This window comes from Bombus pascuorum, chromosome 3 (genome assembly GCF_905332965.1).
Source record: "Bombus pascuorum chromosome 3, iyBomPasc1.1, whole genome shotgun sequence".
NCBI classification, from domain to species: domain Eukaryota; kingdom Metazoa; phylum Arthropoda; class Insecta; order Hymenoptera; family Apidae; genus Bombus; species Bombus pascuorum.
In genome coordinates, this window is record NC_083490.1 from 7,976,550 (window position 1) to 7,998,119 (window position 21,570).

Below are 21,570 nucleotides of genomic sequence, written 5' to 3' on the forward strand. Positions count from 1 at the left end.
AAAGTAAACATATAAAAAAGATAAATCGAAAGTGCCAATGTAAAAAATGTAACGAACATTGATCACAATAAAACCGAATATCACTTAACATTCGAAGCAGATAAAAAAATTGGTATTCAGGGAGAACCGATGGAAAAAACTAAACTAAAACGAGGACAGAACGAGAGTGTTTGTCGCCGCAGGTTTTTACAGCCGATTATCGGGATCACCTTTATGAAATCAGCGAACGAGTTGGGCGATGGTGCGAGGCTGCCCGGCCCGTAAACACCGTTCGATTAACGCCAATTCGCCAATTATTGCGCACACCGGCGCCGATTATCGGTCGAACGAACGCGTTTCAACATCGACTTCCGGTTTCACGGTGCGAGCAGATTTTTCGGGAATTGAGCCGTTCCGTGAGCGTCCTGTCGATATTTCGCGTGAATTACGGAAAGCCGTTCGCGAAACGACTGGATCGCGAAATGTTGCCGCAGAGATCGACGAAATTGCAAAAGCGAGTGCGACGAATGCGAATCGGCAGATTGCACGTCACCCGTTCCCCGTCCTCCAACCGACAAAGACTTTTTGAAATTTCGGATGATTTTAATTTTACCGGATTATATTTGTCGAGCAGCGATTCGTTTTTTCTTTTTTCTCTTTCTGCCGATTTTACAACGAAAATGTGATTAATCGCTACACGAACACGTCAGATTGGTGGAAATTCATAATTTTCGTTCTTACGTGTACGCGTGATCATCCATCTTTTTCAGTTTGTACGAGGGAATTGGTTTTTGGGAAATAGTGGTAAAGTTAGTGGCATACGTAACGTAAGTTGCGAACAAAGCTAATATCGTGGATCGTTTGGCTTCTTTACGCGCTTTTTCGTATTTTTCAAATAGTTTATACGTCATCATCTAAAAAATAATTCATCTTATACCGAGCGCGAATTCAGTCAACTACTTCGTGAGTCACATTATTGAACGATACTTCAAATTTACACAAATTCTAAAATTTCATACTATGTTTATTATATATAGAAGATATTAAAATATTTAAAACATAAAAGCTACTTTTTTGAGCGAAATTCTCGAGGAAATCGATTTTTGACACATTCACCACTGGAATATCTTATTAAAAAGTTTAAAAATCTATAAATTTATAAATTCTGTAATTCTATATATATTAGGTCATCCGAAAAGTTTCTTTCGTTTCATAAGGTGATAATAGATGAACAACAATGTCTGTTTTATATTATTTCATTGAATTAGGTATGATCCAGTTCGTTCTATTTCTATTATTATGTTCGTGCATAATTCAATAAACTAATATAAAACAAAAAACATTGTGCGTGTATTATTTCCTTATAAAACGAAAGAAACTTTTCGGACAACCTAATAAATGTAGAAGGAGTGAAATTCGATTCAAATTGACTCGTGTTTAGTTACTTTTAATGCCATGATTAATAGATGATTCCTGAAACGACGCGGTTAACTGTGTAATTTCTGTTACATTTTAGTTTCTCGACCAATGTTAGGAAATATAGTTACAGCGCAAAGAATCAATGACCTAATTGTAAATAAATTTCATTTAGTTGATATATATAGAAATGTTAATAATTAAAACGATTTCAGAATGTGGAATCTAAAATTGAAGTACCAAATCGAATGATAATCACTATAACCTTTTGACCAGATGACTAACAGTACGAGATTGACAGACTCGTTCAAATAGCGCTTGCACAAGAGAGAGAGAGAAATGATTAACGATCAATGATGCTTGCAAATGACGGTGCTTACGGCTGGAGATGCCATTTAATGTTCCCAATGACCACTCAGTAAGGCAATTTAGGCCTACGTCGGATTATTAACACCACGACAACGCAAGATTCGTCATCTGGTCAAATGTTAAGTGAATCGTATTTTTCACGAACGGGGAATAAAGTATCAATGATTACGTATAAGTGTGAAAATGTTATAAATCAAAGAATACGTTGTAACGTTTATGTTAGGCGTCAAAATAAATATTTCCAAATTATCGATCTAAACTTAATCAATTTGTAAGAAAATACTTGTGTTATAAGCAAATGATATTTAATGAGAAACTAAATTTTAAATAACTGAAAAGCGATTTCTTTATATTTGATACTTTACTTCATAGTTAAAGTAATACACGAAAATCAGAAAAAGAAAAATCAAAGTTCAACTATTTTTTCTTATTGAAGCAATTAATATCTGGGAATCATGTGGAAATCATCGATCAAGTACAATTTATAATAATGCTATTGATCTTTTAAATATAATACATTGATGAATAAGGTCAAAATATTAGTTCGAACGATTAAAGATTTGTTTAACTGCACTCGCTCTCTGTGATCGAATGAACTCGATATGTAAATGTGAATTCTGCAAATGAACTCGATTCTTATATCTCAGCAGTCGATTCGAATTTGTCTGATCGTTGCATTTATATAAATCAAGTTTAATTACTTTTCATAATCAGTAATTAACTACGCCAACAAATAATTAATTAATGAATTAATTAATAGCAAATTAATCAATAGCAATAATTAAACCAGTAATTAATTCCATACAAATTGCTAAACCGATGTTATTATCCCAACAACACTAGGAAATGAAGAAATTTCTTAAACCTTATAATTTATCCAAACATTTACAAACTCTGTATTCTGATAATTAACAGTGAGCAGAACGAGTTAATTGAACTATCGTCTATTGAATAATTTAATCGAATTGAAGGCAAACCAAGCACGAAACGATCCCTTAAAAGGCTGAAGTTGAAACTACATTATCGTGCTTACACAATTTCAATAAGGGGCAATAAAATTATTTCTACACTGAGAATTTTTATACACACAAAGCTTTCTATGTACACGTATACGTACATATACACATACGTATACTTTCAAATCAATTTTTGAATAAATCTATTTCCACTGATTTTCTTTATCGACTAAACGAAGTGTCATATCAGAGATGAAAGTCGAAAGTTTTATGGAGAGATACAGTTTTGCCGAGTATAACCTAATGGTACAAAGAGCGGAATATTTTCTCATTTGTGATATTTTCTCTTACTGAACTTAAAGTACACGACATTTTCTCATTTTTTCGCTTTATACAGACAAATAGTGTCCATAGAGTACAAGTTTCATTATCCTGTGCAAAGAACGAGATTGAATTTCAAGATGTGAAATCCTGGCAGACTCGAACGCCTTATCCTGCTAGACGAAAAAAAAAAAAAAAAGGAAGAACCGATTTAACCAAACCACGATCGCCTCGGTGAGCCAGAAAATCAATCAAACCAGAGCCACGAGCTTCGGCCGGCCGAACAAGTTTATTAAACAACGAAATATGGAAATCATACGTCATTCGTGCAGCACGATGATAATTATCAAGGATCATAAATCACGGGTAAACGACGTGAAACAGGATGTAAAAAACTGAATCGAGAGGCACGTTCGCGAGTTAAGATTAAGAGAGTCTTCGCCCCGAAAGGCAGAGCGAAGCTGAGCAAAGCGGAGCGAAGCAGAGCCGAGTAGATGAGAGAGAAACGGAGATCGATATTTCGAAGCGAATCCAGTTTCCTGCGCTCGAATCACGGCATCGTTAAACTGTCGGAAGAGGTTCTTGAAATGCGATAAATCACGGTTCATAGAAATCAGAGCCTTAGGAAACTCGCGTCCGCCCGCTGTCGCTATTCCATGATATCTGTCACCATTCGCGGAAACGTTTTAGGCTGCGGAAATTACCGGAAATCCCTCTCTTTTGATTTGGTCATGCCGCGCGCTCCATCAACCCGCGCCATCTACAAACTCTCCCTCGAATAATACGACTGACGGATATGGCGTTAAAAAATATCTTCCCCCGGAGCAAGCGTAAACCGAGCTTCAAGATAATACTACGTTTCGAGGGAGAAACAAAGATTTTTCTGCATTCACTGCTATCCGGAACGTTGCCGATCAATGTCGAAATTCTGTGAATTTCAGAATTTTATCAGACTGTGGCGACACTCCACCACGGAATTTTTCAACGGCTTCGCGACGCAAAGCGCTATACCTTCAAAGCGTAAGGCCGACAAGCCTAACGTACCATCGACATCCCTACGGTTCCTTCGCCGAATATTCGGAAGAATGCATTCGTGGTAACCGTCGCGAACATCTAATAAACGCGTAAAGAAAGAATCCGTTTGGTTTCGGACCAAAGATTCATTCTGCCCTGAGCTGCGAAGTGCGAAAGGTTGCCATAGTTAGCAAACACAATTAGAGACACGAGATTATCGACTATTGTTAGTTCATCGTTAATCGTTAATTGTTGATCGTAAATTGTTGACTATTGCTTGCTGATAGATTAATAAACTTTTTGTTGGAAATCAAGAGTATTTCTTGTGGGCACCATCACTAATTATCACCTGAGGATAAACAGTATATACCAGTAGGATTTGTACTAATAATAGTAGATTTTTGTTACTACAGTGACGGGCAAAAGAAAGTTTAAATATAAGAGACAAATTTTTAAAGACAAATCAGGGAAAACTACTTTAGCCACTGGCTTTGTAAATTCCACGATAGAACGTCTTCGATCGCATCTATAACAATTGCTTGTTCCTTAGTCGAGAATAATACGCTCCGCGTAAGAGTCTTCGTTGAATTTGTTGATTCGTTCAACTGAAAACTTCGTGTGTTTTACGCTATCCACGAATGAAGCTTACTGTTCATCAGAAAACATCGTCACTGTCTATAATTGTAATTAATTTGAAAATATATCCAAACAATTATTTCGCGACAAGCACTTGCGCAGCAAACCACACAAGCTGTAACGGAACGGTGCTCAGTTTACACGTCCGACTCGCTCGACGGCCTGAAGAGACTCGTAGCGAGGATTATATTATAGGTATTTTATATATATTTGTATTCAACGAATATTTTGGCTCCAGCTGAATTATTAGCAGATACAAAACGTGACAACACAAAATTTAACTCTATCCTATTTGTACGAGTTATCCCGGATACGCTAGCAGCTGGGAAGATACGTGATCAAACGATTGGAAGCTGAGCTGGTTATACGTAAATTTCTCTTTATTTAAATACCGATAAATGTCATCTAGTGAAAAACAGCATTCTACAAAAATTGAACTTTAAAAGATGAAAAATCACGTAAAACAAATACAAAGAAACGCGAGTGGAATAACAAACTGCGAAACAGCAAACTCATTTTTCATTAAAAAGCTCCTCCCCCAAAATACACTGAAATTATTTCAAAAATACCATCGTGGAATTAAAAAATGGAAACCTTCAAATATATAGCATTGAAACGTACCATTATCTAAATTGTCCACATTTTTAACGATTGATAATCGTTTCTTCTATAATTAATATAATTCAAATCACTTAAAAAAAATATTCATCGAAGACTGTTTAAACGTAACGTAAATGAAAAACTAACGTCGATTCACGAACGAGTGAAAAATTCTCTAAATGTAGCGTAAATGGAAAACTAACGTCGATTCGCGAACGAATCAGGGATTACGCTAAAACGAAGCTGAAAGGACTGGGTGCCATACGGCCCGGGGAAAAACCGTTGTCAAAACGAGGGCTCTTTGTCAAAGTCGTGGCGCGATAGGATTGCAGGAGGAAAGCGAACGATTCCCAAAACGGTGGCTGAAAAATACCTAACGATCCATAGAGGGTCCACGAGCGGCCATATCGTTGCCACGACCGCAGGAAATCCCACGCGGTGCCATACGGTCGCATCCACCTCGCATTTCCGTTTTGCATTTCAAATTCCCGCCGGGTTACGCTTACGCGATCGTAAGCGTGTAACTCGGAGACGATTGCGTTCATCGATCTCGGACAGTTTCCATTTGATATCATCCCAAATACTACGCGTACAAGCGTCTCGCGTCCTTCTTTTACTATTTTCTCCAAGCTGAAAGGCCGACTTAAATATATGACACTCCAAGGTATCGTGAAAAATTTTCTTTCAGAAAATCAACTATCCTAGCTTGGATTCTGGTTCAGTTCGATTCTACGGTATCGTCGATGAGATCCGACTGTAGTCGTTTAATCGATTAGCTCAAGGTGCGTTTTATGTTAGATTTGCGTGGCTAGAGACATTAAACAATTGTCATCGATGGTAAAAAAGGAACAAGTTTTATACATAACGGGTGCGATGAGAATACTGTCAGTGAACATAACGAAGATCAAAGGGCAGTATACGCTTGTTGAATTTCGTTAAATTAATAATAATGTTATTAAAAATGATACACTTCGCAACTGCGAAATTGATCAAATCAAAAAAGGGGATGAGAAATATCGTGTTAAGGACGTAAGCCAAATGAAAAGGTAGCCTTAGGTAATATAGGAAACGCAACGTACTGTATTTTAAAACCGCTTCCCTACCAAGAACAGGGAATGTGGCTCGTTAGACTGCGGATTTTCATGCATTTATAGGAAATTGAAGATGCGAGTAAGTACGAAATCCACCCATGTACAAAAATATATGAAATATACAAAATAAAATACCGTTGTAATATTCGGTAGATACAAGAAATTCTATACGTAAAGTATAAATTTACATAAAAATTCTCAGTTTTCTCACCTGTAATCTTCGAGTACAAACTTACGTTAATTCGGCGAATTACCTTACGAAGACAAAAAAAATAAATCAGCATCACTAATGGGACCGTTAACCGCAGTCCATCAGAACTAACCGCTAAAAGCATTCTCGGGCGAGAATCAACGATTCCCTAAATCTACAGATGTTGAACGACGTCTCGTCAAAGATCGGACAAGCATCGTTCCGAGGGCCGTTTCCACGCGATTAGGCAAAGCAACACAGGTTCCATCCGACGATACTCCGGCGGGGGAAAGGACGCTAGATGGTGGACGATAAGCGAGACAACGGAAGTGGGAGAGACGAGGGTCAAAGAAGAGGACGCGAGAGGGTTGAGTGGGGCCAAAAGGCGGTTTGCGGTGGGATGCGGGAAGCGGCAATGAATTAATCGCCGTGAACAGTGCAAGCTCGGTCCAACCCCAACCAAAATCCCGTGCTGGCCCTGTGCACCCTTTCCCCCATTGCATCGTCCCGTAAAGCCTCCCTAAAATCCCTAATGCCGGCGACCGCAGCCACCGCCCTCCAACTCGCTCGTTTCGCTTCTACCATCAACGATCGTCCGCTATCTATGACGCCGTATTAACCGAGAAGAAACGCTGTCGTCCATCGTTGCTCGAATTTTTAATTTCACAGTGGACTGTTGCGGTCTGGCCAGCGTTTCTGCCTATTTGATTCATCGTCGAACGAAGATGTTCGAAGTTCGTTATTCGGAGGTGTGGCTGATTTCCAGGAAAGCATTCGAGCAGTCACTAAATGGAAATTGTGGTTCCATAGCTGCCGCTGCGTTTCGCTTTAATCCTCGTGCGATCTTTGAATTTTTCTATTTCGATCTTGCTCCCCTTTCATCGAATAAAAAGTAATCGCAATGTTCTGAGAGAATGCTTAATATAACGTTGAAACGTATATAGGAATGTTTTCATATTTTTTGAAATCCGAGATATCTTTCGACCTATGAAAAATACAGCAGGGCTAATGATTGCCTTTGCGTTCACCGAATCCAGGAACACGTACCGCTGCTTGTAAGCAGACTGCTGACGTTTCAGCAATTTTATGTTTCTACGACGTAATGTAATTAAAGAGATGGAACTTATACGTTCGTTTTATCCGCCGAATATCATAATCGATGATAACTTTGGATGTTTTAATGAGGAATACGAAAGGAGAATGGATATTCACAAAGTGGAACAAAACGTAGACAACTTACTACTTTGCAAGTAATAAAAATGACAGCAATATCAATGTTGCATAATTCAGTCGGTGACTTTATCTGACAAATGCGACGGGTCTTTAGCGTAAATCGTTTAAAATGCATCAGGTAAAAGGGACTGAGAAAGTTTTTCACATGAAATAACGAGGATATAAGAGATTTTCATTGGCTTGAAGCATCGATCCATCAATCAAGCTTATTGAAGCCGAGAGTTGAATAGTAATTCAGGATTTCGTGTGACAAGCGATGTAAGTCCATCGCTAAGTCTGCTATTAAGTCTATCGGAATGCTAAGGTGTAGATGAACGTTATCGAACACCTCAAATGCATTTTTACTGCGCAACTCTTGTACCATAACAAGGAATCAACTGAAAAAAACATCTTTCCTTTTTTTCCTTTTAGAAAATAAAGGTACAGGACACTGATCAAAAATGTTTCTGAAAATAGAACTTTAGTAGCTTTTGCGGTGTATTAATTAAAAAATTTGTTATTGCACAAAAGTAAAAAATTAAAAATAAACATATTGTTAATTCCAAATTATTGACCAGCTTGAAAATAGGTTGCTATTAATGTCCCTTGATTAAAAATGTATAAAACACACTTTGCTTTAAAAATTTCAACATTCTCTCTTTAAAAAGAATAAAAGGGGTATTATTTACTACATAGAATAGCCATTCTATTTATGGAAAATACGTCCCTCTTTTAAAGAGAAAAGGTAATATTTGTTCTTTAAAAATTGAAATATATTTTCTTTAGAAGGAACAAAAGGGACTATTGTAACGTACAAAAAATAGCAGTTTTACTACTGTACAACATATCCTTTGGAAAATTGTTTTAATAATACCCTATTATCAAACTTTTAGCCGGGAAAATAATTATGTAAAATTTCAAGTGATTTTATGTCTTTTCGCGGCGGTAACAGGCGCGCGTGAAACGTTTGCAAACAGCCATAGTGTTTCACCATCAACTATTTCACGGTAATTTTCTCATTACTTTGTGAAAGGGTAATGAACGAATGCCTCATGATTTAATACAGAAACCATTGATATTACTACCCAATGTGATATTATAGGAACTTTTTCTCGCGCTAATTTAATTTCCTGACGAGTCTGTCTAACTCGAATCTAAAATTTATTAATCGAATCTAAAATTATGAACGTTACTATCTCCTAAAGTTTATTTTAAGTAGATCAAATTTAAAATTACTCAAAGTTCGAAGAGAAAAGCAATGTGAAATTCCAACGGTAATTCTAATTTGATTATACTCATCATTGCATTCACAAAGTAATTCAATATATTCATCTTCTACGAATTTCTTCTCTAATACGTACTGCCTCTCTCCATAGTTGAACGCTATACACGATGCATATTATATGTCAAATAAATACGTACCAACACCGAAGAACACCAATGAGAAGCGAAATTTTGGGGACATACCTGCAACAAAATAAAGAAAAGAAGCTACGTTAGAATCGTCTTGGCCGTATCGATAAGACTAAATCCTTTAGTCTATTTCCAACGAAATCCCCGCGTAGTGGCGATTCTACAAGGAAAGTCTTGTCTTTAATCCAATCTGCAATCGTATTTCAGATGCAGCCGGATGCTTTCGTTCGTCCTATCGCGGAAACAGCAATCGACATCAGGACTCTCTCGGTATTTCCATCGTTGCAAAGCCGGGCAATCTGGCCGAAACAAGCTCGCTGTTCCCAATGCAGCCCCGTTTCACCTCAAAATAATGTAAAGCTCAATTTAAGCCCGGGCCATTGCCAAACTTCCAACCTTAAGCGACGAGGATCGAACCAATGTTTTTCGGATCACGACTTCCTCGACTTTAGCCTCTCTCTATACCCGTCTAATTTTCTTTTCTTCGCATCTGCCCGACTTCTTTCTTTTCTTCCGAACTTTCACGGAAAGGAGCAGCCTTAAGTGCATTTTTTTGTCGCGACTCGCGCGTGATGAGATAGAAGGTAATCAGGTTTTATGACACTGCCACGTTAATGTCAACGTATTGGAACGATACTCGAATATTTCTTGAACATACTTGTTTTGAAATTTTCAGCAAGGAATCTGTATGAATTGCTTTTCGAGTCTAGATAGATAGATATCGATATTTAACACCGCGTAATCATGAAACTACAAACACTACGTAATTATTAGCGACGAGATTAAGTTTCGTATTTAGAAATGTAAACTGTATAATATATAACGATTAATTGTAGTAATTCTGATACGATAACATTGTATGTTTCTCCACATTTGCTTTCTATCAACGAAAACTGAATTTCATGTTACTTGATTCAGGATATTAACGAAAATCTATTTCTGATATTTAGTTTCTCTTCTTATCAGAGTATCACGGAGAAGGAAATATTGAAATTACATAAATCCCTAATCACGTAACAATCAATTTTTATTATAAAACTCGTGTTTTAACATTGCATCAAGGATTTACCTAACATTCTTCCTATAATCGTTAAAGGAATCAAATTACTTATAGCACTGTGCAAGCAATTTCTTCCAAACTATGCAATCTTTCCCTTGTATTTCTGATTCGCCTAACGAACTTCTCTACGATATCCGTTATTCTTGACGAATTAACGAAATACTAAAACAACGAAGCTCCGCATTTTTTCCCCGCCAATATGAATTGTAAAAAAATCCACAACTAAACGAATCGTCAAGAAAGAAGGAAACTCGGCGTAATTATTACCACAGTTTCTGGCAATCGTTTGATTGACGGAGAAACAAACATCAGAGAAGCATAGCTCGAAACTTTCGAGGAATACGACAGAGGCTCGAGGATCGGAAAAAGATTGCAAATCTTTCTCCTTGAAACGACGCGCGTAGGTAACATGGACTCGACCTATTTCGTGTCCATTCAAGCTACATCGAGCGTCTGTCTCGTTTCTCCTTGCCACGAATGCCCCGTCGCAGGTGAATGCATGCAAGGCTGCACCTCGCTATCTGCTATCTCCTATCAGCTATCTACTCCACTTGCATACTGGATTTAGAATAGTCGGATATGGCAAGGATCGAGGTTAAACACTTATTTCTAGAGCCACTTCCTCGCGCACGTCCTAGATCCATCCGCGATGTTATATTTTCGCCGGATTCCTAAATCGTACGAGCTCGTGTTCCTTCGCTTCAAGCACCACGCGAATCACAACCGACGCGTTCAAATATTTTGTATGTACTAGCTAAGAGGTGAGAATTATTCAGCTTTAGATTATCCAGAATGATGGAATCTCGTGCGAATTCCCAACACTTGTACTTGCGCTCTCATCGCTCTGACACGTGTAAATATTAGCTTATTTCTAATTAATTTAATCGTACAGGATACATTCAGTTGTACGAATCTTCCGTACGATTTTATCATCTTGTCTAAAGAAAATTTACAAAAGACATTTTATCCCTGAAAGATGGTCTTCTTTCGATTACCCGATTATTATTCCCGTAAATACTGTTAGAAAAGAGACGCAACTCGTACTACATATTTTTTCGTGTTAAATTTTCTTTTAATAATTGAATTGAATTACCAAAAGATGATGAAAACATATACTTCGATTGTAACGGAATAACTGGTAAAGCAACACATAAATCAAAGAGTACACAGAAGATCCAAGTTGATGCGATAAACGAAATATCATGAGAGAGAAAAAGTGGCCAACATTTATCCTAATGGACAAAAGGAAAATTAATTCCTTTCTCCCTTTCTCTTATTTCTTCGAATTATCGAACACGTGATGTTCCCAAAAGGCAACAGAAAAAGCATCGAGAAGAAAGCCATTAGGAAAACAATTATAACACCTCTGCCAATCTATCAAACCAAGTAATCGTGGCTTAAGTCCCACTGACCTCTTCACGCGTTCCATCAACGTCCAAACGACGAAATTGCTATTTTCTCATCGACTCGATCAGAAAGCAGAAAAACCTGCTCACGTACGAAAATAGAGGATCAGAAATCCTTTTCGAAACAAACGTCACGCCAATATCGACTTTTCCCTTTGTCCCTTTCCGCTTTCCACGTATTTTTCATCGCCAAATTCTACCTCGATAGTTTATATTTTTATTATTGTCGAACAATTTGCAAGAAACAAACGTGCAAGTATATTTAACGTATCTTATCAAATCGAAAAATTCCACTATAATTATAGCACAGATAATTTATTTTATTACCCGTACCCTTTAAACGAAACCCTCTGATCAAAAGATAGTTTCCTATCTAAACGAGTAGAACAAAGAAGTAATTGCTTCTGAAATAAACTTCCACGATTTTTGTACGCCGATACTTATTCACGACGAAGATTTTAGATTAAACTTTATCTTTGGGAAAGAAATACGTGCAAAATTCGTTCGAAGTAAAACGTATAATAAACAAACTAACCTTTGATTCACCAAACGTATGATAAAATAAAGATAAGAATCGTAAGAATAATTTCATCGTCACCCATATACGATATTTTTCACACAATACGTTACATAATCGTATACACGGTACATAGAGCGCAAAGTAAAACTAAACTGTTAGTCAAGCACGGGCAAAGCGCACGCAGTTAATATTATTCGAAAAATATTTGTCAATCGCGCCTCGAAGACAACAAGCCGTGTTCACATGGTGAAACATTTAAATAAACCGCACGCAAACTGCAAAAGATGTCGCGTATTCTGGATGTTGCGCGATTTATATGTAAATTAGCTGGTTAGTTCTGCGCGCCATTTCGAGGTAATTTGGACGATCGCGCGCGATCAAATTGCCGGACGTACAGAACTCGTAATTGCACAAATCCAGACTCGTTAACTGTGTACACATGCCAATACACGAGGCATATTCGTTAAAATGTGGCTGCACATGCACCACCCATCATGACCCGCCACCTGATGAAACTTTTTTAAACAATTTATTGGTATACGCAGCTGCAACGTCACCGATGCAATTTCCCGCTGTCTAATTACGGATTTTGATAATAATCCAATGTTAATTCTGCTTACCGCGAAAGCACGCCCGATCGAAGTTTTATTGCATTTTCGCTGCTAATTTCGTGCGCTGCGTGTCGCGAGAACGTCCAAATTCGATCGTTACAAGCTATGAAGCTAACGAGTTGAAATTCGTCATTTTTACGTAGCATCATCTTCGTTCTAATATCTCCCCCACCCCTTTTTTCTTGGATATTTTTATTTAAAATTTAGCGGCAATTTAAAAACCTTATTAAAATCCAAGGATAAACTTTGACACGTAATGAATTTTTATGGTACCACTTAGTAACGAAACTCTCGTATAATTCATTACGCGTTTGTTGCAATAATAAAATGTGGTTATAAAAATATTCGCTAAAATTACCACTAAACTCTGTTAATTCATTCTTGACACGAAAACGACGAAACTAGCTGATTATCACAACCTAATTTATCGTTATCAGATTCACTGTAGAAAAATAAATATTATTAGCATCCAGCTTCCAATTAACAACACGAATTCCTACCAACGTGGGTGTATCTAATTTTCCTCGCGATGGACGTTTATCAAACACGATGTAAAGTATAATACGGCCATTAAGCTACGAATTCTTCTGCATTTATGCAAAAATTTAAAGATGCAAACGTACGAACGTGTATAAAATATCCAAAGTAGGGAACTTTTGATCCTTATAGTCTACAAGCAACCAAGCACGATTCTAAATTCGTTGCATGAAAATACCATAAAAATATCCCATAAGAATTCGCAATCTAGTTATCATATTGTACCACGTAATTTTCTTCGCGAGATAGCAGAAAGGGAAACAAAAGTGCCGGAATTCTTAGGATCTTTTCGAAAAAGCTCGCGACAAACAGCATTTTCGTTTCGAAAGTAGTCAACAAGCCGTATTGTTCGCCGTTTGCAAACGAGGCCATACGTAAACCAGACGAAGAGCAAGCTGAGAACAGAAGCGAAGCGAGAAGGAAGAAAGGGAGGGAGGAAGAGGAAAAGTAAGTTTCGAGGAAGCAGCGTGCGGAACTGCCGGCTGTACTGTCGTCTCCTAAGTTCCCCTGTTGTCCTTTGCCCCTTTCCGTCCCTTACAGCGTTTCTGCCGCTGCAAGTCCCGGCAAGTTTCGCGAAATGGAAGTTCGGTAAGCCAGCCGCCTTCGTGACGATACCCACGACAGTTCGTGAGAGGTTCTGACGTTCGAAGCACGTGGATAAACATCGCGCGATTCCGCAAGAACTCGCGGATCGGTAACGACATACCGACTAAACGACTCTCGACGTCACGTCAGATCTGCCAACAAAATCGACACATATCGATGGAAACTAGATAACGCGCACGGTATACGTGGCATACAAAGAACTTGCGAATGTAGTTGCATGACGTCACGCAATTACAGAAACTGTTCAAGCCATATACGAGGCTAATTTTATAATTGACGCGTTCCATTTACCGTTCCGAAACTGAAGAGAACTATTGTATCATTTTCTTCGCAACGTCTCTGTTTTTCTTCGCTCAATGTGCAATGTTTGATCGTTATAGCGTAACAGTTTATATGACGTAACTTCAACTATTGGTAGACGATAGAAAACACGGGAAACTATAAGAAATATTACGCGGAAGAAACTTGTATGAGATATATGTACCTACGTTGTACATACATATATATCATATGCATACGCCAATTAAATTCTAGAATTTTTATACAGCATTTAATCAAAGTAAATTTCGATCAAAGTAGATATTCTGAAACGCGGTTATTTTTATAGGCAGTAACTTTCCATTTCATAGTATCGATTCGGAAATCTTCACAGCCTTCTAAAACGACTTTGGTAGAAAAGTACAGGCGTGTATCGTATCGATAGTCGAGGCAGCGGCTTTGGATATTTAGATACTTAAATAAATTCATATTTTCGTTATACGTCGCTGTCTTCTTTCATCTTTTTCGGCAAAATCACGCATGAAATACAGCACAACAAAATTTATTTCTGAGTTTTAAGTAAATTCGAAACACGCGAAATATATTACTAATACAAACGAACAAACGGTAACATGAACACAGTGCAATAGAAACCAAGCGTACCGTGCGCCAGTTGGATTTGCCAGGTCGATTCGGCGGTACATTTCGACATAGAATGCGAGCAACGCGATCACTCAAACGGTTAATTCACCTTTTCACGTTACACAAGGCAGCTCGCGTGTTTGCAACGAAATCCATCTAGCCGTAACACCTCGGCAAGCCTCGAAGGAACACAGAGACCATACACCGGTGAAGACGAAACGGCCAAAATTTCTCTACTTTTCCGCGACTCTCGTCGCCGTAGCGAACAATAAACCCATCAAGCGAAGCTGAAGCAGTTTCCACGAGAGACGCGCGCGCTACTTCGCACAAAAGGAGAGCCGTGACCGCGCGGAAACAGAATCCTCTCCGCGTGTTCAACTTTACACCAGTCGTACTACCGTTTTCTGCTTGCGGTTTCGTCGAGTTTCTCGCGTCAACGACCACGCGACTCGCATTCGAAATACCAAGAAGAAACTAGCCAACATCCAGCCAATGTATGAAGAGAAACGGGAAAAAAGAAGAAGAGAAGAACGCGAAGGATAAGACAGAGAACTCGACAGGAAGTTGAGGGCAGAAAGCATTCCATGTGCATTTCCATGGAACGTACACTAACTCTGAAAAATACACCAACACTTGTTTATTTTCGACAAGATGTGTTTCAGTCCTTCAAACGCACTTCTCGTTAATCAACGATGTTGAAATTTTAATCGACTTTGAAGCGTGGTAGTCGTTTATCGTTCGGTCTATTTGAAGATTATACGCGAACAAAATCTTTATATATGCCGGTGCATATTTGCATCGGAGAACGTTACAAAACGAGTGTCATGCAAGAAGGAAGATCGAGCTTTCCAACACGGATTGGTTACAGATTTTATCAATATGAACGTTATAGCGGCAAACAAAAATTCCAAATGTTTCGTGTAGTACGAAGAATATGAACGTAAAAATGTTCAACAGTAAGCGTAAATACCTTGGCGAACCGCTGCAAATAATAATTACTCGCGAATAACGCACAATACCGGTGAGTGTTTGCGCGATGGAGTTTCAGCCGGCAAATACTAATAAATAGTATTAATTTATAACGCATAACAGTCACCTCTTCGTACATAGTTCTCGATAAACCGTATCAATTTCCAAATATCATTATTTGGAAAGCGATACGTACATTAATATCGCCAAATATGTACCCGAGATTTAAAGAACGGTACCAAGCTAAGAGCTACGCGACCTGCAGTCCAGTTATACAATTTCGTCGATTAGACGTTTCTACGCCTGGAACCTGAAATGTACGATTTTATACGACTAATTCATGACTAATTTCTACGTCTCGGTGAAATTCCCGTGGTCGTTACGAATCAACCAAAGCGCCGGTTGATACTTGTGAACGATATTGTACGCTGGATACGTTCGTGTCATACTCGCGGCTCGGAGTTGAACAACTTTCGTGTAAGATGGCGGCGCGGAAGTGAGAAGGCGGCTAGAAGAAACGAGAAAGAAGTGGAGCCGAGGGAAAAGAAGTCGGCGTGGGGAAAAATGAGACAAGAAGCTCTTCCGGGGAAGTAGTTCCGTGAAAACAGAAAACTGGCGCGCGTAGACGTCGCCGAGCTTAGCGAGACGCCGCGATGTTTTGCCAGGATTCGGCCAGAGAAATGTGCACGCGAGCGCGGAGCGAGGAAACCGCGCGACGACGACAAGTTTCTGCAAAGAGGAAGCGAGCCACAAGCCATTGTGCGCTTGGCCGCGGGTCCGCCATGCGTACGAATTCGCGAAGAAAGCATTCTCTGTTTGGAACTGATTGTTGGTCGCGGACAATTCTTCGCGACCAGACCCGTTTACGCGGCAAAGAAAAACTTGATGGGGACGAATGGAAGCGACATGACTTCCGACGGAATCGACAAATTCCACGTAACTCCTGTTCCGGCAATGTCTACTCACTTGGATTCTATGTGTATTTCACTGAATTTTCTGGTTTCCTTTCTTCCGCTTCTTCTTCGTTTGTTTGTTGTTAGGGATTGAACGAAATGTAACTCTTTCTGCCGTGGTGGAAACGCGAACGCTGACTTTGCTTTAGAAGTAACGAACTTTTCGATAGAGTCGATGCATCGGTTTTGCAGCCTCGAGGAAGGCAGGAGCGATAGTATTTGAATGGCTGCTATGTCCGCGTATTAAAATTTTACATTACTTTGCAAAGAATTTGAAGTTAATGTTCTAGTCTTTTAATATCTTATACGCCTCCTTTAGGTAGCTTGGCATGTCCGCTCTTCCGTAGAAGCTGCTGAATAATATTTCATTTTGTTCGGGCTGCGTAATAATATCAAAAACAAAATAAACGTCAATAAATGTCAAAGAAAACTCGGCACACGAACGACGATGTGATTCGCACAATATGTCGATATGTCAGACAGAACTGAAATACAACTTCAAAACGGTACAAAGTTTGGATATAAAATCATCATAAATGACCATTTCTACGTCGATTTTACGATAAACCGTTCTAGAGCTGTACGCGCGAAGCAAAACGGGACCAATTGCCACGACGAATAGAGAAGAGAGAACAGCGAAGAAACCGATTGAATTCCGAAAAACAAAGAGGCACATTCGCGTAACGAGGGAAGTTCGGCCGGGAAAGAGAGCCGTTTAAAAAATTTTTTAAAAATTAAAACCTAAGAGAAAAAGCAGAACAAAAAAAGAGGAAAGAGGTGAGAGAGAGAGAGGAAAGAAAAACCGGGAAATCTCCCCGAGGGTTCCGTGAAATTGAGAGGAATCGAAGGTATATTTTCACAGACGATAAACTCGCGGCGAAATTTATTTGCGATTCTCGACGCTGCTCCACGCTCCATTAAATATTCTTGACTCGGGCCCGGCGTGTGCAACTCCGTGTATCTGAGAGATAAGCCCTGGGAATATTATACTTTTCCTCCGGCGAGAAACGCGGGTAACCGAATCAGCAGCAACGATTTTATTGGGGCATAATGCCGCTACACGCTCGCAATAACTGTAAACCACGAATTGGTAACGGCTTATTTATGCTAATCCGATTACTCGCCGCGGAACGGGACGCCGGAACGATATTACGTCGGTCGGCCGACGTAAAACTTTTGTAATTATGTTACCGGTAGACATCTTAATTCTTCGTGGCCCGCGAAAGGCAAAAAAAAAAAAAAAGAAAGAAAAGATAAAAAATCCTCCGGGGACTCTTTGGATGAAGCATCGCGGCGATGAAATCTTATTTGCCTCGCTTTTGGCCTGGAAAATAGAAGTTCGCTCGGCCACTTTTAACAGGATGTTTTTGAAACTCTTTATGGAACGGTGTTACCTTCCACCTGAATTTTTCTTCTATTTTGCTTTATACGATGCCACGATGGCCATGGAATTTATTGGAATTTTTTCGTTAAACTGCGTATGATTTTTACAAAACTATAAATTCTGCAGAGAGAAAACGAGCGACAGAGAGAGGGAGAGAAAGTTATGAAAGAGGAAATTTATATTTGATGTTACTTTTTAACTTGCATTTGGTAAACTTCCATTCGTTAAATTACATATATTACTGTAAGCGTATTTTATGTGATTTATTCGAATCCCGATATTCCGAAATATTTATTAGCAGCTTATCGAATGTATTATTAATTATATCCCTAAATTTAATACCGAATACGCGTCAGAAATGAAATTAAAATACGTAGGTACATCCTATGATCAGATGCAAAATACATTATTCGATTTTAGCTTTATCTAGTAAACAAGCTACAAATACGTTTACTGAACCGTTGTAAATTTCTGAGAGAAAATAATTTTTATAAGCGTAATTTTCATAATTCATGGAGATTATTAAGATAATTATAATTTTATGCAACTATAAAAATTGTACAATTACGATAATCTTTCAAGTACAATATCCATCTAAGCTTTTACATCAACGTGAAACAATCTCGATAAAGTTGGATTTATAAAACGTACTACCAATTTATTAATCGACAAGCGAGTATATATTTCCAACGTAAAAATAAATATCTCTTTACTGTACGGTTATGCCACCTAACTATTCCTACTTAATATCGACTGTACTTTACATCCCCCAACTCCGTTGTGAAGTCTAGAAGAAAAATAAAAAATAAAAAAGAAAAGAGTCTGCCACTCCTATCTTTACTTTCTGCATCACTAACGGCCCATTAAAAAGCAAACACAAGCAGAAATACAATAACGAACGCAAATCGATGCAAAGGAAGAGGCCGCATCTTCGCGCCGATTAATCACCCGGAAATGGACAGAAACGGTCCCGGAGAAGCTTTTAGCCGTGGTTTTGATACGACACTGCAGAAATCCCAGTTCGCCGACGCATTAATATTTTACAGTTAGCCGGCTATCATAGTTTCTCCTAAAGCACGGTTGGGAAATTATTGCACCGCGACAGCGGCGTTATTATCGCCATTCCCCGTGTCATCCGCCTCAAACATTCGTTCCACTTCAATGAAGACGACCTGTGCGATCAACACCGTCAACTTCGTTTCCTTGAACAAGAAGGGAAACGTTTTTCAAAATCGTTAGACGTGAAATGTGTCGGTTGGACGAGGACAATACAGCGGCGGTCGCCTGTCATTATAATGTGTATTTACAGAGCCGTGCAAATGTGAGTATATATTGCGATAGCAGTGGCATTGCAGGGCTGTATTATACCGTGTGTGTGTGTGGGAGTGTGCGTGCGTTGGTGCATGCAAGTCGAAGAGAGAGGGGAAAGGCGCGGGCGTAGCTACCGTAACACAGAATGGTTTGCTAAAGTGTAAACTATTATAATTATCCAGGAAACCACTGTCATTGCGAACAGCTTGCTACATTGTAGTCCACGCAAACTTTGCTTGCCGCGATTCGGCTGTGAATATATCGGTTCCAGATGGCGTACAACAATCTGTCCTCTGCTCTTTCCTTGCTCATTGGAAAGAAAAACCTTCTCGTTTCTTTGAACTGTTTTTGACGTTTCGTTACTTGTATATCATCGTTGTTTACGAAAGTATTCGAACATTTTTAGAAATATTTTTAAAAATATGCGAACCGTTCGCAGGTCAAAGTGGGTAACTCAATTTTTTGGATTTTTTGAAATTTCCGTACCAGAACATTTGATCGACATTTATTTTACATAATTTCATCAGTTTCCTGTACTGTTCGTTTTGTAGAGATAACCGATTTGGCAAATAAGCAGCTCGTGTTACGAGACATTTTGAAATTCTATTAGCATCAGAATTAGGATCATAATGGCATAGTCTGAAGCGAATCGGAAAATGTCTGTACATATATAGAAGTTACAAGACACTTATTGCAAACGCACACTTCGCAAAGATTATCAAAGTGTTTGATATTTTTAATGAAATTATCGTAAATACTAAATATACCATCGAGCTATTATTTTAGCTACTACGTACGATATGTTTGCAATAAATATCTTATAACTTCTATATACATTTTCAGATTGGTTTCGTATTTCGACGAAATATAAAGATTAAAGGACCATTTCTGAGGTAAAATGTATTCACAGAATTTAACTCGAGCAATAAATAATTGCACGTGCTATCAACCACGAATAGAAAATGGACATATCAGAAATCGATAGTATAACAAATTCGTCGTCCAACAAAATATTTTCAAACAATTTCAAACGCAGATTTACAAAAAAAAGTGTTCGTACTAAGCATGTATCATACATCTTCGATTCAATTTTCTATGTTTAATCGTCTGATTCTTGGTCGTGCTATCCATCCTTTGCGGAACACATCCTGTATATTCATCTTTGAATTTGTATAATCGAATTTACTATTTGCTTGCAATCGCATGGAAGCGGTTTGCTAACCAAAATTCGCTTCACAACCGAAAGTCATTATGTTACACGCTCCGTGTTTACGGTAGTGTATAATAGATATTTGAAATGCGTTTGCCTGATGAAATATGTATTGGCTAAATTGAATCTGAATAGTAATTAATAGCATAGAGATGTTGAAACAGAATAACATAACGTCCAACGTATCTATGATTTGACATAAAATTTCCATTAAGTTAGTGTATATAAAATATATATAATATGTCTTCTAAATAATTAAAAATGTATATAAAATTTTTTAAAAAAGCTTTAGATTAACGCGTGAATATCATGCTTTAACTAGATAAGAATTTGGATCCTTCGATTTTGTTACTGTTCCGCCATTATTGTTGGATCAAAATCATCCGTCTCCTGTGTCCAAAGGTTAAAGTTTGACCGACGTTCAATCGACTTATTCGAACAAATACGAAAGAAAGGAACGTTGAATGAAATGTCGATTAACATTAAATTTCTAAATGTAATGTTAATTGACAACGTGTCGAATTTAATTCGTACGATCTAAAATAGAAAAATGAGTTATCTAACATACGAAGTATAGTCTTCGGATTTCATGTTTTCCAAAGAATATTTTTTAATATTAACAGCATTAAATTAAATATTAATTTTACCTTGAACAAAATAACACACGCTTATTCGAATTAAGATATATAACAAGATTTCTTTTTATTTTCGTTTACTTTGAATTTATGATAAATTTAAAAATGCATAAATTTATAGGACGCAACCATCATGCAAAAATATGTAAAATATAGGACCTATTTTTTATGTTCTGTTCATGAATGTGAATATGAATTTGCTTAAATACCTACGATCTATATACAACATATATCCATTTTAAACAGAAGATGAAGGCTACTTTGAATATAA

General features: G+C 38.1%; 1 protein-coding gene across 2 annotated transcripts in view; it reads right to left on the minus strand.

Moving 5' to 3' along the window:
* LOC132905453 (E3 ubiquitin-protein ligase MIB1) overlaps positions 1–21,570 on the minus strand; it is a 350,215-nt gene that overhangs the window by 213,379 nt on the left and 115,266 nt on the right. Inside the window, exon 10 of one of the 2 annotated variants that reach the window (XM_060956752.1) lies at positions 9,176–9,251. The exons of the other annotated variant lie outside the window; for it this stretch is intronic. Within the exon in view, the coding sequence (XP_060812735.1) occupies positions 9,191–9,251 (61 nt within the window). The 3' untranslated portion in view covers positions 9,176–9,190. Of the gene's footprint in view, positions 1–9,175; positions 9,252–21,570 lie in introns of those variants that run through there. 2 annotated transcript variants of the gene reach the window in all.